The sequence below is a fragment of the Geotrypetes seraphini genome, chromosome 16 (assembly GCF_902459505.1).
Source record: "Geotrypetes seraphini chromosome 16, aGeoSer1.1, whole genome shotgun sequence".
Taxonomy (NCBI): Eukaryota; Metazoa; Chordata; class Amphibia; order Gymnophiona; family Dermophiidae; genus Geotrypetes; species Geotrypetes seraphini.
Window position 1 is genome coordinate 14954885 of NC_047099.1, and position 17285 is coordinate 14972169.

At 41.7% G+C, this 17285-nt stretch overlaps 1 protein-coding gene across 1 annotated transcript; it reads left to right on the forward strand.

The window, feature by feature from the left end:
* Nucleotides 1-10104: 10104 nt before the first annotated feature.
* Nucleotides 10105-17040, forward strand: LOC117349722 (olfactory receptor 1F1-like). Its single transcript, XM_033923313.1, has 2 exons — nt 10105-11028; nt 16669-17040. Exons 1-2 carry the CDS (start codon nt 10105-10107, stop codon nt 17038-17040), a joined length of 1296 nt encoding a protein of 431 aa, XP_033779204.1.
* Nucleotides 17041-17285: the final 245 nt, after the last annotated feature.

The window sequence follows — 17285 nt, forward strand, 5'->3', positions numbered from 1 at the left end:
GCTTTCTTTTCTCTGTGGCTTTGCATCCTGTAACCACTGAGCCAGTGCTGGAGGGTGGTGCAGGCTCCTGATCAGCGTGCAGGCTTGTGGAGGGAGGACGGTTTGTAGCTCTCAGCTCACTCTGGAGGCCTTCCAGCTTTCCAACGAAAGCAGTGTTGGCATGCAAAAGCTGCCTCAGCAGTTCATTCGTCTCCCGTTGGGCCTCCAGTGACTGCTGTTTTACCACCAGTGACTGCTGTCTTGCCTCCACACCCTCTCTCAGCAGCTGGAGCTTCTGCTGCCGATATCCCTCCAGGGTCAGATTGTGGCCCAGTAGCCTCTGGGTCAGTCTCAGCAGGTGGCGACGCTGGCGACTGGGTGCCCTCCAGTGGCCAGATTGTGCGGCCTCACTGCCCTCCTCGGTATCGGCAGCCACATTGGCAAACTGCTCAGGCGGTGGGAGAATTGGCAGCAACTCATCCCCATTGGCAGGCTCCTGGAGTTGGGTGTCCTGGGACTCGTCTGGCCCCTGCTGGCTGAGTGTTGCAGCTGTGTCATCCTGCTGTCTCAGCACAGTCAGTGTGTCGATGCCACTGCATCTGGCCTCATCCTCGTCAGAGGCTGGCATCTACATAGGGGAAAAGCACATATGGATGTCACAGCATACCACAGGTAACATGCATCCCAAAGGTGTGTGACCACATACCCAGGTAACATAGGGCGGTGTGTTGGTGACATTATGAAGGGGGTGAAAGCAGTGTATGTGCAGACACCTTATGTGAGCACACCTACTGATCATAGCAATGGTTCCAAATTGTCTGTACAAGGGTGTAGTAATCTAATTCCATGCTCTGCCATCAGCACATGGAGCAGTACCAACCAGGTGTTATGTAAAGGTTTGAAGAGCAGGTGTACTCACTGCCCCATTAGAGGAGTAGAAGAAGGAGGATGAAAGAGAGGTCTCTCAGAATAGGGGTGAGACTGGGGATTATGACACCTACATACCAGAAGGCAGTGCAGGTACGGCAGCTGATGTGTCCTGTGTGCCCACACCATAGGTGGAGGTTGCTGACACAAAGGTGAGCACCAGCTGCTCCATGGGGCTGAGGTCTGCCAATGTTAGCATCTGGAGGCCGGTTGCCCACCTTAGCTCCGACCTCCCTTTTGATGGCTCTCCATTTCTTCTCGCTTAATGGTGGTGGACTGCATTCAGGTGCTGAGCTATTGCCGTCCAGACCTTGCTCTTTGAGTATGCCCCGAGTCTCTCACCTTGGGGTGAGAAGAGCTGCTGGTGTTGTGTGTGCAGCTCCTGCACCAGCATTTCGGTCTCAGCCTGGGAGAAGTTAGGCTTTCGGGACAGAGCTTTGTCCGGTTTGGGAGCCATGGGTCAAAGTACCCACACTTATTGATATGAGGAGTTTAGAAGTATTTATTGGCATTTAAGCATGTCCAACAAGCCTTCAGCTTTGCGTAATATGTCCATGTGGTCGGTTATGGACAAATCCGAAACATGTCTAGGTCACGTTTATTGGTACGTTTAAATCCAGGGGGCCAGGATACATCTACATCAGCACGAACGTCCGTCTCCTATCTGTTCGGACACACCATCCTATCTACTGATGCAATCCTAACCCAGTTGCTGGATGTTACACATTACATGGTCTGCCTTTTCAAGCGTGTGGCTGTATTCAGGTAAGCAAGTATTCCTGCTTAATCGATGATGTTTTACATGCTTATAGAGATGTCAGGGGCCTCATGTTGCTGGTTACCCTCTGGAAAGCCTGTTTGAAACAGCATTAGACGAGCAGGGGGGGAAACAATCTGCATAGGGGCCATAAATAGGGTAAAGGCAAAGACTGGGTGAGCTTCCTGGAACACACCTCCTCCCTCTCCCCATCCTCCATCCCTGCCTAGGGGGCAGGGCTCCTTATCCCACAATGCCACCTCCTTCCCCCCATTGTTTGCTTCACCTTACCTCCTCCCCCTCCCCTGGGATTCCTTCCTTGCACACCCTTGATCCTGTCCACAGGTGTATGTGTGGCCTTGTTGGTGGCTCAGCTGTTACAGCTTTTTGGTGTCATTGGGAGGGAGAGGGGGAGAATACCCTCTTAGTTGATACTGTTCATCTTCCTAGTGCCTCACTTCGCACATGTGTAGCTCTTATGGGATCTAACTGATTGCATATGAACGGCAGCATTGCACAGCAGTCACCAGCTCTCTTTAACATGAGCCCTCAATCATAATATGTCCCTTCAGTCAAGGGTTAGCACAGGCCTCTAGAAAGAGGGAGAGCTATTCAGGCAGTCAGGTGTTACATCCTTTGCAAATCATGGAAATACCAAGTCTACATCTCTCCCCTTTTTCTTGAACTGTGACTAACACAACCTCTGTCTCAGGTCCTACATGTGACATGGTCGTGGTCTCATCCAGATCTTACTTACAACATGGCCACGTTCCCACTTTCAGTTGGCTGCCTGCCTGCCCTTTTGTTAGGTGCAGGTCAGTGACATGATATCAAGGGTCACACATGACACCCAGTTTACAGGTAGATATCTGGTATTTATTTTGGTCTGTTTTTATAGTCAGGATTCAAATAGAAATGCATACACCTTTGCTCAGGTAGACATGAATGGTAGAACACCTGGTCACAACAGACTGCCATAGAACAATCATTACATTACATTACATTAGTGTATTATATTCCGCCATTACCTTGCGGTTCAAGGCAGATTACATCCAAACTAAAACAAAAATTACATTCAAAATGTGAAGGAATAGAATAAGCGATGACATAGAATTTTAAGGTAATATATGTATGGTAAAGAGTTACCAAGGGAAGTAGAGGTCTTTAGGAGATAAGAATAGGGTGAAATTATGGGTTTTAGATAACGTTTGATAGATAGAAGAGAATTAGAGAGATCTAAGGGTAAATAGAGTGTTGGATATTGGGTTGGGATTGGTTGTGCTGGATAGGTTTTATGTGTTTTTTGAAGAGTATGGTTTTAATATCTCTCCTGAAGGCTTTGTAGTCTTTAGTCGAAGATAATAGAGTGGTGATTTGTCTGTCCAGTTTAGCTGCTTTGGAGGCTATTAGATTATGATAAAGTTTTTTTCGTTTGACATCTTTGGATGATGGGTGAGTGAATAGTGAGTGGGATCTTTTGTGTCTGGTTGAGGAGGTTGATTTACTCGGTTATTCCAGTAGGTTGGGCTTTCTCTGTTGAGAGCCTTGTAAAGTAAGCAGTAGAATTTGAAGTGCACTCTCGCTTCTATTGGAAGCCAGTGCGAGTCATGGTATGCCTCTGTGATATGGTCATATATTTTTAGGAAATAGACAAGTCTCAGGGCTGTATTCTGTATTGTCTGCAATTGCTTCATCATGGTTGCAGGACAAGGTAGGTATAGTATGTTGCAGTAGTCTATCATCCCAAGGATAAGAGATTGTACCAATAGTAGAAATTGCTTCTTTTCAAAGAATGTTTGGATTTTTCTTAGATTTCTCATGGTCATGAACGATGCCTTTATTATTTTGTTAATTTGGGGTTGCATGGGGCAGCCTCTGTCAGTTGTGACTCCTAGCAATTTTAGTGTAGATTGTATTGGGTATGAGATTGAGTTTATTACAAGATTAGTTAATGTTGGAGTTTTGTTGTTTTCTAGTAGGATGAAATTTGTTTTGTCAGGGTTAAGTTTTAATTTGTGCTCTGTCATCCAAATTCAACTGAATCGAGAGTTTTGTGTATTGTGCTTGTCATGACGGGTTCTGGTCGGTCAAAGGGTAGGAGAATAGTGATGTCATCTGCATAGCTATATGAAATTATGCCATGATTATCTAGGTAATAGCTGAGGGAGGCTATGTATATATTGAATAATGTAGGTGATAGGGTGATCCTTGGGGAACTCCGCAGGGTTGGTCCATGTTTCTGATTTTTCTTGCATTGTTTTAACTCTGTAAGTTCTTGATTGTAAGTAATCCTTTGAACCATGCAAGTACTTTGGCCTGAGATTCCTATTGAATCGAGAGTTTGTAGAAGCATGTCGTGGTCTACCAAGACGAAGGCTGCAGAAAGGTCTAGTTGTATCAGCAGTATTTTCTTGCCTGTACAGAGGTGTTGTCTTGCAATGTCCATTAGTGTTCCTAGTAGTGTCTCCGTGCTGTATTTGGCTCTGAATCTTGATTGTGTGGAGTGGAGTATGTTGTTGATTCTCTAGGGTAAGAGGCTAAATTTTTTGCTACGAGACCTTCCATCAGTTTGATGTTACAATGGGATTGAGGCAATGGGTCTGTAATTGGATGGTTGATCTTTTGCTCCTTTAGGGTCCTTTAAATATCAGAGTTATTATGATTTCACTGAGTTCTTTTGGGAAATAACCCTCTAGTAGTGATGAGTATATCCATTGTAGAAATAGGGAGCGGAATAATATGCTTGAGTTTTTCAGTAGGTATGGGGAGCAATGATTGAGGTCACAAGCTGCATGGCTGTATTTATTATAAAGATTGTTGAACTCTGCCCATTCTATAGGTGAGAAATGGGACCAGGTTCTATCTGCTGTGATTGAGTCTTTTTCTGTTGGTGGAAATGATGTCTCTATGTGTGAGGGTGTTCCATTGAAAGAGGCTCTGATATTTGCGATTTTGTTTTTGAAGTAGGTAGCTAAGAGGGTGGCTGTAGGTGGGGGCGAATTGTTATTCTTTATGTATGGTGTTGTGTTTGTGAGGACTTTTAGTAGCTGGAATAGCTTTTTTGAGTCTTGGGGTCCATCTCCAATTTTTTAGTTTTTTAATCTTTTGCCTACACCCGTTCCCTTATGTTTTTTCCCGTATTTGTTTTTCTATATTTAATAGATGTAATCTTTGCCCTTCTTTCCCTCCCATTTCAAGTTTGTCTTGTCTTAAATTTGATGTTACTGAGTTTTAATTTGTATCTCTATATTTTATGCTTTTTTTACTTATGTACATTGCTTTGTAAACAGATTCAGTGATAAATCAAATATTAATAAACCTTGAACCTTGTTTCGAGTAGTATGCCCTTCGTTTTTCTTTCAGTTTTTGTTTGTACTTTTGGTTTGTTGCTTTGTTGGTTTGTACTTTTGTTTGGTTGCTTTGTTGGTTTGTACTTTTGGTTTATTTTTATGGATTCTTGGTGCTTTTTCTCCATTTTCTTTCCAGTTGTCTACATTTTCTTTTGAGTTGGAGTAGATCATTGTCAAACCATTTGTTTGATTTTCTGTGAGTTTTGGTTTTAGTTTTTTCTTTGAGCTAGTTCGTCTATTGTGGTCCTACTTAGCAGGTTCCATTTTTGAGATTATTCGATTTCGATTTTCCTGCCCAATTGGGTATTTTTTCAAACATCCTGGTGGGTTTATTTTATAGCCTCTTCCACCCCCTTTGCCTTCTCTTAAACCACACTGGCGCTGTGGTGTAAACAAAATAAACAAACAAAAGACTTTCCTCTCTCTGTTAAATCCTAGCTCACGTTTGCGGTCTAACATCAGCTCTGGCAGGATACACATTTCAAATCTGACATATTGTAATTACAAAATGGAAAATAGAATTAGTTTTTCTACCTTTTGTTGTCTGGTCATTATTCAAATCTTGTTGGTCCCAGGCTCTGGTTGTCTTCTGATAACTTGCTTGCCAGGGTCTTCTTCTTTCTCCATTCTAACCATCCACCTGCCATTTCTGTCCTCCCCTTCTGTTTCCCTTCCCTCCTCCGGAGGTCTGGCATCTTTCTTATTTTTTGTCTCCATCCACAGATCCACCTTTTCTTAACTACCCTTTCATCCAGCATCTCTCCCTCCTTCCCCACTACCCCATGGTCCACCATTTCTCCCTTTCTTTTCCCAACTACCCTCCTATCTAGCATCTCTATCCCCCCTCCACACCATCCCTTGTGTCCAACTTCTCTCCCTTTCTGTTCCTTCCCTCCCTAAATCCCATTGTCCATCATCTCTCTCCCTCTCCTCTATTTTTAGACCCATTATTTCTTCCCCCCCAAAGTCCGGCATATGCACATCTCTTTGAACCCCCTTCCCTCCCTCCGTGTACTTCTACACCAGGGCCTCCCTCCCCTGAAGGTCTGTCCCCCCCTGAAGGCCTGCACCTCCCCCCTGAAGGCCTATACCCCATCCCTGAAGGCCTGTCCTCCCCTTTGAAGGCCTGCCTGTCCTCCCTGAAGGCTTATGCCACCATCCCTGGCCTGTCCCCCCCTTAAAGGCCTGTTCCCCGTTAAAAGCCTGTTCACCCCTTGAAGGCCTGCACCCCCCCCAAGGCCTGTCCCACCCCTTGAAGGACTGCCCCCCCCCCAAAGGATTGCCCCCCCAGGCCTGCCTGTCCCCCCTTTGAAGGCCTGTTCCCCGTTAAAGGCCTGTTCATCCCTTGAAGGCCTGCCCCCCCTGAAAGACTGCGCACCCCCCCGGGAAGACCTCCGTGTTCCCCCTTGCCTCCCTGAACAAGGGAGCTTCAGCCGACATCAGAGGAGGGGCAAAACCGCAGCAGAGGAAACAGATCAAAGCACTGCAGTGCAAAGAGCAGTAATCGCGATCTTCGGCTGAAGCTGTAAGGTAAACGGTTCGGGGAGACCAGGGGGAACACAAGAGGCCTTCCCAGGGGGGGGGGGTGCGTCAGTTTTTCAGGGGGGGCAGTCCTTCAGGGAGGCGAGGAGATAAGCCGGACACAGTACTTCCCGAGTGGCCCTCCCTCCTCGCCTTCTAAAACAGGTGCGGCAGCGGCCAGCAAGAGCAGCGCTGCCGCTCCTGCTTTAGGGGGCGAGGGGAAAGGGTCCGAATCAGGAATCCGATTTTTTTTAATTTAAATCGATTCGAATTGATTCACCTAGTGCCTGGCAGTATGTTATTGCCAATGTGGATGAGCAGCATTGGATAGTAGTCAGCAGGCTTGATGAGTCTCAGCAAAGTGTCTGTAACATCTTGGATTTTGGCACCAGGCAAATTTTGTCTCCCTCTTTACATTTCTAGCCATTTGCTCTTGCACCTGTGTTTTCACAGATGGATATCTCTCTTGTTTCTTCAGCTTCATCCAGTATTCTTTTCTGTATTCTTCTTCTTGAGCACTTGAGCATTTTTTGTATTTCATTAATTCCAACTTTTTGGCCTTTATTTTCTCAGTCACTTGTTTGGAGAACTATATTGGTTTCCTTTTTTATCTTGCTTTTATTTACTTTCCTCCTGGACCACTATCTTTCCACTTCTCATATGTCCTATCTTACCAGCTATTTCTTCAAGTACTCCCCATGATGGATTCATTTAGGGCATGGTTAGCAACCACAGTCCTCAAGGGCCACACCCCAAGTTGGGTTTTCAAGATTTCCACAATGAATACCAGGCACTGCTGAAAAGTTCTCAGCCCAACCATCAAAGTTGGGGCAGTCTCCATCAAGGGCTGTACACTTAAGACTGGATTCTCAAACTGGTGCCAATTTTCTAGGTGTTGGTATGTGCCGCAAATCTTGGTTAAAAATGCCATTTTGACTTCTAGGCTCATATGTTTGGCTGACATTAATTTAGGAACCTAAATCCCCCCCCCCTCCCATTTTACTAAGCTGCGATAGAGGTTTCTACCATGGCCCAGAATGTTAAATGCTCTGACGCTGCTTCGACACTCATAGAATTTCTATGAGCATCAGAGCAGCGTTGGAGCATAGAAATCTGTAATTCAATTTTGAGAAAGCCTATTGACTTTATCAATACTTTCTGTGCAACTGTAGGTGTCAACTGTTTTCAACATTTCCAAGAGCTGAAGAGGATTAGAAAACCCAAGAGGTACCCAACTGCCAGTCAAGAATTTTAAACTTAAGATTAAAGTTAGAAATGGAATTACACAAAGAAACCTTTTAATTGCCTGTCTCGTGAGTAAACATGACTGTGAAATTCCCAGGGCTTACAGCGATCAACTCCCAGAAGACTTTGCACTTTTAAATGTGAAGATTTTTGAAGTTTACAAATGCTCAAAGAGGTGGCGGCTGCCTGTCTTGCCAACACATTATTCGGTCAGTCTGCCTTTATGATTAAGTTTGTTATAAAGTATGGATTTCTGAACAGAATAGAGCTCATGCACTGAAATATCTTCATCAGCAGCAGATCCAACCATGAAACGTCTTTTTAGGTATTATATTTGAATGTTAATGATTTGATAATCCATTGCCTGTAAAGTGAGAGTATATCAAATTGTCATTCTGAACATATAGCACATTTTATGATTAGTTAGATGTCATTCTTTAAATAATTTTGTCCTGCTTCAAATAAGAATTTATTGAGTGGGAATTTAGGGCTCTTTGGCTTGGAAATATGACAACTATGAGAGGATATGATAGAGCTACGAGGCGGTGCTGGAAAATTCTCAGCCTAACCAACCAACTTTCTAAATTCTGAGCATTATTTTATTACTGTAGTTGAAAAGAGCGTTATCTTATTTTGTTAAGTGCCAATTTGCAAAAACAAAATTCTAGGTTTTGTTTTGACATTGTTTCAGATCATTGATTGAATCATATCCACATCATTGTTTCTTGGTTGGGCTGAGAACTTTTCAACATGCCCTCATATATAAAATCTTAAACAGTATGGAACTGTTAAAGAATGGTTATTTGTCTTTCAAATAGTACTAAGATAGGGAACAAGCCATGACACATATAGCTGATTTAAAATAAATAGTTGGTTTTTTTTTTAACTCATAACACTATCAAGCTGGGAAAATATTGACAGAGGAAGTAGTCAAGGCATCTACAATAGCTGAGATTAACATGAGTTTTGGGCAATTTCCTGGAGAGAGGGTTTATGAAAAATTGTTAGCGTTTTAGAATTGGGAAAAGTCACTGCTAATCTTTTGTAATGAGCAACAAGGAATGGACATATTCTGCTGGGTCATTCCTTTGTCATCTGGATTGGACACTGAGATAAGATGATGGGTTCATTGGATCTAGGGCCTGACATACAATATCACCTTATATTCTGACGTGGTATTCCATTTCACAGGGGAAATTGGAACAGAATACGTTTTTCAGGATCTAGTATTTTTTTCTACATGCTTGAAAACTTCCAAGGCAAGTTGGATGCAAAGTAGCAATCATATTCTTGAGTTTGTATTAACTGGATCAGACTTAGGTCAGATTCCTGGAGAATCAGTGATGTGGGTTTAATTTCAACCTAGAGGTTGGATAATCTGATTTATTTAAAAAAAAATCCCTTCACTTCTGTTTTATAAACTTTACCCCTGATTTCATACTATGGGAATAATCTTCATTTTCATTTTTTTATTTTTTTTTTTATATTTCTTAATTACATCATGTAAATTTCTCAATATTGTGGTAGACAAACAATACTCAGCTAATCAAAGTCAACACCTAATCCCCAAGATGTAATTGTGTGAATCCTTTAACCTGATCAAGTGGCATGTGTATTGTGGTCATAAAGGGACCCTTTTACTAAGCTGCAGTAACTTTAAAATGGCATACCACGGGGTACGTTCATATGTCTTGCATTAACTATAATATTTTTTGTAATTTCTTGAGAAGGCATGTTATGGGGTAGAGAGTATATATTCCTGCACTGATCAGCACAGCCACTGCTTGCCTTGGATCGGTAGCATGGAATGTTGCTACTATTTGGGATGCCAGAATCTTGTGTTACTCTTTGGAATTCTGGAATTCTTTAGGATTCTGAATGGAATGTTGCTACTTTTGGGGTTTTGGCCAGGAACTAGTGACCTGGATTGGCCACCGTGAGAACAGGTTACCGGGCTTGATAGACCATTGGTTTGACCCAGTAAGGCTATTCCTACAATTCTTATGTGACCCCTTAACACCTACATCAGAGACAGTTTACTAGTATATTAGAATGTTACTATGTCTGATGGAGTTAATTTCCTAATTCTATTTTAAAAGGAGAGAGACAAGTACTGGAATCTACAGTAGTTCCATTGATGTACCATTGTATACACTTTGTCTTTGCACAAAACACGCCTTTCCATCACCCTACTAACTCCTTTGTATTGATACAAAATAAAAGGTCAGTCATGCAAGTATTGGACAATGATTTGTGACATGTATTTAATTTTGTTGCAGATGCAGTCAACAATTCTTTTGCTTCCTCTCTCAAGAAGCTTAGTAGATGGGAAGGGGAAATAAAACAGAGTTCACTCTTCTCGGATTCTCTGATTATCCTCACCTGCAGTTCTACATTTCTGTGGCCATTTTCCTGACCTTCCTAATCTCTGTTTTGGGAAATTGCCTCTTTTTAATATTAATGTGTTCAGACGCTCATCTGCAAAAGCCTATGTACTTCTTCCTCAGCAATCTGTCCGTCCTTGATACCTGTAACACATTAGTCACACTGTCTTCAATGCTGGACAACTTCTTAACTGGAAATTCATCAATTTCTTTCTCTGAATGTATGACACAGCTCTACTTTTTTATGGCTTTCACCAGCACAGAATTCTTTCTTCTTAGTGTCATGGCATATGATCGGTATGTGGCGATATGTAATCCTTTACGTTACACTGTTATCATGAGTAAGAGGGTCTGTGCATTATTGGCAGCTGCTTCCTGGATAACTGGTTTTCTGGACATGGTACCTGTGTCTATTATGATGTCCCAGTTCTCTTTCTGTGATGCCAGCATAATAAATCATTTCTTCTGTGACTTGACAGCACTGTTGAAACTCTCTTGTAGTGATAATCACAACATTCAAACTGTGTTGTTTGTGGATGGGTCCACCGTGGGACTTATTCCCTTTCTATCTACTCTGGCATCCTATATCTACATAATCTCAACCATCTTGAAAATCCATTCTTCAGAGGGGAGACGTAAAGCCTTTTCCACTTGTTCCTCCCATCTCACAGTCGTTCTTCTATTTTATGCAACCACTATTTGTGTATATATGAGACCAACGTCCATGTATTCACCAAACCAAGATAAAGTATTTGCACTCCTGTATACAGCTCTGATTCCGATGTTAAATCCCATTATATATAGCCTTAGAAACCAAGAAGTGAAAAATGCCATGAAAAAAATTATAGGTGGAAAGCCAAAAATGGTAATCAGTAAATAATGTCAGAGTTAAAATCTCCTATCCTTATTGAACTACAGTGTGCATGGGTACTTTGAAGAAATTAACTTGAAATTAATCAATGCTGACTTAGGTTTTGGTGGTATACATTTACTCTGAGCCTCTAATATAACATTTTAAAACATAAAACTCAATTCTATAACTGATTGCAAGCAATTGTAGGTTAAAGGTTTATTCACATCATATACCAATATTGTACTCTAAGCCAAATTCAGGAGTTTTACAATATATAAAAAAGGAACTCCATTAATTTAGAGAGAAAAAGTCCCTCTCCATAAACCACCCCCCCCCCCCAAATCCAAAAAGAACTCAGTAAAATCTTCAAAAACATTTTAACATAACCATGTGTTCTCTTGCAGTTACTCTGAATCTATTCTTCATGTAATGCGGTCCCATAGGCTTGCTGAAACAGGCAGGCTTTTAAATAGTTCCTAAACTGGGAAAAGGATAATTCCTCACAAACCACCAAACCTTTCCATTGAAAAATTGCAAATCTCTCGTCAGGAATACTACTCATATATCAACTGTTGTGAATAATAAAAAATCTTAATTCATAAGATTTGTTGAGAAAGAGGAAAAAGCCTCAAACCTGGGCCTCCTGCTGTCACTTAGCATGCGGGCAAGCATTAACAAAGATAATTCCTCCCTTAAGTACACACTAAGACCCAGATTCTATAAATGGCGCCTAAATCACATCTAACATTAGGCAAGACTTAGGCATCCAAATAAAGTAGTTAATGAGCGATTTAAGGGTCTTAACAAGCACTAATTGGCACTTGGGCATCTAAAAGATGTGGACGCGAGTTTGGAGACATGTCTACAATTTAATGGGCGCCCATCAGGAAAAGCTATGCCAAAATAGATAGGTATGGGCATGGCATGGGAGAGGCTTCAATACAGATGTCTGTTGACTGGTCATATCTCTCCCTATGCAACCTAGCTTCTTTCTAGCTTTCTAGCTTTCACCATCACCTTTTCAACCTGTTTGGCCATCTTGATATCATCACATACAATCACATCCAAGTCCCACTCTTCTGTCATGCACATAAGCTCTTCACCCCCTAAATTGTACCCTTCCCTTGGGTTTTTGCAGCCCAAATACATGACCTTGCATTTCTTAGCATTAAATTTTAGCTGCCAAATTTCAGATCATTCTTCAAGCTTCACCAGGTCTTTTTTCATGTTATTCATACCATCCAACATGTCAACTCTATTGCAGATTTTGGTATCATCCGCAAAGAGGCAAATCTTACCCAACAACCCTTCAGCAATATCGTTTATAAAAATGTTAAAAAGAACAAGCCCAAGAACAGAACCTTGAGACACACCACTGGGGTAACATCACTTTCCTCAGAGGTATCTCCATTGATCACTACCCTCTGTCGCCTTCCACTCAACCAGTTCCTGAGCCAGCCCGTCACTTTGGGACCCATCCCAAGGGCACTCAGTTTATTTATTAGATGTCTGTATGGAACACTGTCAAAGGCTTTGCTAAAATCTAAATACACCAGATCTAGCGTACATCCTCTATCCAATTCTCTGGTCACCCAGTCAAAGAAATTGATCAGATTTGTTTGACAAGACCAACCTCTAGTAAATCTATGTTGCCTCCTGAATAATAGATTGGAAGTTCCTTTCGTTAAACACTGTATGGAAATACAGCATGTTTTCAAGGACCTCTGATGGATGATCTTAAAACAGTGTCAATAGCTGACAGAGGACCAGCTTGGCCCTGAGGTTGTCGCCCAGATTTAATGAGGAGACCACCTAGGCAAGAGGAGATCACAATGACACATGGAAATGACAAAATAAACTTCAGGACCAGTCCTTGTACTCGGCCCAAGGTTAAAGAATTTTCTAGGTAATTCTAGACAAATCAAAAAATATTCTTAATTTTGATCCAAAGAACTTATTATCTATTACATGGAAATACAATTTCAAAACTAAAGTTTGGTCTATTTCCAAAGCAAAGGTTGCTAAGATAGTAGCTGAGTTACCAGTTCCAAGGATGACTCTAAAAATTCTGTGACATTCAAAACAAAGTGATTTTTTTTCCTTCATAAAATCTGAAACTCAGTTCACTGGTAATGTCAATTATTGTTCCCTTACCTCAGAAGGAAAGGATTCTAGTAGAATCTTAATACTGTAGGCATATATTTATGCAATTTGTTCACAGGCGCTAACAATGGTGATTTTGGAGAAAAAATCTTAAGGAATTCTTCCTAATTTGGTTTTCCAGATGTTCCGTTTTCATATGTACAACCATCTTATTCTTAAGCAAATTTCCATTAAGATCTTATGGTTCACCCCATATTTTCTATCTTGGGATGTTCCCTCATTTCATGAGAATGGACCCCCATTACTTTCATAGAGCAATAAAAATGACTACAGACTTTTATGTGAGGAAAATAAATAAAAACAAGAGAAAAAGGAAACCAAAATGGTTCTTTAAACTTGTGGCTGAGAAAATAAGGGCAAAAGAGCTGGCATTCATTAAATATAAAAAGACCCAAGAAGAGGAGTAGAGAAAGGACTACCAGGTAAAACTGAAAGAAGCCACGAGAGAGATATGTCTGGTGAAAGCACAAGCAGAAGAGCAAATGGCTAGGAATGTAAAAAAGGAGACAAAATTTTTTTCAGATATATTAGTGAAAGGAAGATGAAAAATAGAATTGTGAGACTAGAAGATATGTATCGATATGTGGAGAGTGATGAAGAAAAAGCAAACATGTTAAATAAATACTTCAGTTCTGTGTTCACAGAAGAAGATTCTGGAGAAGGAATGAGATTGTCTGGAAAAGTTACACATGAGAATGGAGTAGATATCGTGCCATTCCTGGAAGAAAGTGTTTATGAACAAGTTGAAAAATTGAAGGTGGACAAAGCGATGGGACTGGACGGGATCCATCCCAGGATATTGAGGGAGCTCAGAGAGGTTTTGGCGGGTCCTATTAAAGATTTGTTTAACAAATCTTTTGAGATGGGAGTGGTTCCTGAGGATTGGAGAAGAGTGGATATGGTCCCTATTCACAAAAGTGATACCAGAGATGAAGCGGGGAAACTACAGGCCGGTAAGCCTCACTTCAGTTATTGGAAAAATTACTGAAAGAAAAAGATAATGAAAGTCCTAGAATCAAATGTGTTGCAGGATCCACTAAAGGTACTACTAAAGGTAAATCGTGCCAAACAAATTTGATTGAATTTTTTGATTGGGTGACTGGATAATTGGATCAAGGGCATATGCTAGATGTAATTTACTTAGATTTCAGCAAAGCCTTTGACATGGTTCCTCATAGAAGACTCTTGAACAAACTTGATGGGTTGAAGTTAGAACCCAAAGTAATGAACTAGATTAGAAACTGGTTGACAGACAGATGCCAGAGGGTGGTGGTTAATGGGATTCACTCGGTGGAGGGAAAGGTGAGTGTTGGAATGGTTTTACCATTTTCCTTTCTCTGGAAAAGATTTTGTTCTACGTTAATACCCTTCAATTCTTCTTTATGGAGAGGGTGATTGATGCATGGAATGCGCTCCTGAGAGGGGTGGTAGAGAAAAAAATGATGACAGAATTCAAACAAGCACACACAAAGATCTCTAATCAGAAAATAATGGGTATACACTGAAGGAACTAAGGCCAGTACTGGGCAGGCTTGCACGGTCTGTGTCCCATATATGGATATTCAATTGAGGATGGGCTGGGGAAGGCTTCGATGGTTGGAATGGTTAAGATGGGCTGGAGTGATCTTTGCTGGAGATTCCAGTAGATAGAACCTAAGCACACTACTGGGCAGGGCTCTGGGTTTCTGGCCCAGAAATATCTAAGAAAAAGGACCATTTAAATTAAATTAATTTATGTAGTATGTATGGTTGGGCAGCTCTTTATCTGCCGTTATTTACTATGTTACTATGTAACTATAACCAAGGATATTAGGGTTGTATTAAGGGTCTGCATAGCATCCCAGACTCCATTGTTAGTTTTGTGGGGGTTTGCCTACATTGATAGGTTTGATTAAATCAGTTAGACAATTCTTTTTATTTATGAGAATAAACACTGAAACCTATAGCAGATCTGTTTATGTATCATTCTGTCCACTTTTTTTGTATAAAGCTTGTTTTTCTATTCCTCTATTAATGGCTAAGGGGCTCATAATCAAAACAAAAAAACATCTAAAAAGTGGCCTAAATAGGTACTTGGATGATCAAAAAACCTGATCATCCAAGTACCCATAACCAAAGCTGGTTTTAAACGTATCATAAACCAGTTTAGGCCTTTCCCCTGCCTCTAAACGCATAGAGTGAAAAGAGGCATTTTTAGAGGAGGAGAAAGGGTGGGCAGGAGGTGGGCCAACCTACACTTAGTAATACAGCAGGTATAACTAAACTAAACTAAACCTTAAGTTTGTATACTGCATCATCTCCACAATCGTAGAGCTCGGCACAGTTTACAGGAAATGGTGTAGAGAAGGAACTCCAATGAGGGTAACAGGATAGTATAGAGAAAGTTTAGAGGGACTTAGTATAACAAAGAGGAGGACATATTACATTTTTAAGAATAGCCAGGTTTTCAGATGTTTTCGGAAAAGTTGGAGGGCGCCCAGATTCCAGAGCTCTGTGATTCTGAAGAAGAGGGATGACCCTAGTTTTTCTGGATGGGATATGCCTTTTAATGAAGGGAAGAATAGTTTGAATTTTTGGGTGGGTCTGGTGATGTTAGAGTTCGAGGACTTCCAAGAGAGTGGGATAAGGGGAGGAAGGATGCCATGTAGGATCTTGAAAGTTAGGTAGGCGCATTTTAAGTCTACTGGAAGCCAGTGAAGTTTGGATAGGAGTGGGGAGACATGGTCAAATTTACTTTTTGCAAAGATTAGTTTAGCCACAGTATTCTGAATTCGCTGAAGTCGTTGAAGGTTTTTCTTTGTTAGGCTTAAGTAGATGGAGTTACAATAGTCCAATCTGGAAAGGATGATGGATTGTACGAGGACAGCAAAGTGTTGATGATGGAAGCAGGATCTCGCATATGAAGGCTGAAAAAGCATATTTTTACCAAGGAGTTGAGGTGGTCGTTGAAAGATAGTGTAGAGTCAATGATGATGCCCAGAACTTTGTTAGAAAACGCAAGCTGCAGTATGGTGCAAAAGGACAGTGGGATGAGGGCGGGTAGCTTATCTAATTTTGGGCCGAGCCAAAGTAATTTTGTTTTGGACTCATTTAGTTTCATTTGTACGGTGAGGGCCCAGGATTGGAGGCGTGTTATACATGAGGATATGTTCTCAGAGAGATTGGTGAGGTTCAAGTCGGTCTCGATGAGGACAAGGATGTCATCAGCATAAGTTTATTAGGTTTTTATATACCGCCTATCAAGGTTATCCAAGCGGTTTAACAATCAGGTACTCAAGCATAAGTGTAAAGTGTTTCCAGGGGGGAAAGTAGGAGAAGTTTCATGGAGGACATTGTCACGATCCTAGCCCTAAAGCTGGACTCGTGCCTGGCCGTGATAGGACTAAGGTCACCCCTAACATACAGAGCACTAAGGAAAGAGATAGGGTAGTGAGCAGTAAGAAGGAAATTACTGACTGCCCCTTTAAGTCTAAAAAAATCCAGTTGCAGGGAGTGGAGGTTGTTAAGAGGAACAGCTTGGAACAGCCTCTGAGACACAACTCTCCCTCTGCTAGTCCCCAGCTGAGGGTAATAAGCAAGAATGCAGCTAAACCTAAGAAGGCAGTGCAACTATCTCCTCCCCCTCTGAGAACAGGGCGTGGGAAGTTGTGCAATTTAGAGGCTGCCCTCAGAAGGAAAAGATCAGTCTTTCCTGGGCCAGCTACAGGAGAGGACTCACCTGATGGAGCACTGCAGCCCCAGGATATTGAAATGACTGAGGCTGATACTGACCTTGGAACCAGCCAGCAGCCAGTACTTGAACCCATGGACTGGACACAGACAGAAGGACTGCCTGAAGATTGCTGCATGGACTGGAGTTAAGTGGCAGGTCTGTGCAGTCTATATTATAGCAGGGTTAAGCTAATGAGGGGTTGCTCAAGGCAAGCTGCCTTGGGAATATAATGAGGCTGGTACTGCTGTGTTCATTTGGAACAGGGAAGAAAAAAAAAAACGTTTGTTTTGTTCCAAGTGTTGACTGATTGAATACCTGAAGTTTTGAACGAGGGTTTGAATGGGTTAAGTTACCTGAGGGAAGTAAGGAGCTTTGGGGAGAATCCACTTACCAT

Coding starts and splice junctions, on each gene's coding strand:
- LOC117349722 (XM_033923313.1), top strand. CDS start 10,105: ATGGGAAGGGGAAATAAAACAGAGTTCACTCTTCTCGGATTCTCTGAT. Junction 11,029..16,668: donor TAGGTGGAAAGCCAAAAATG/GTAATCAGTAAA, acceptor ATCCAGTTGCAG/GGAGTGGAGGTTGTTAAGAG.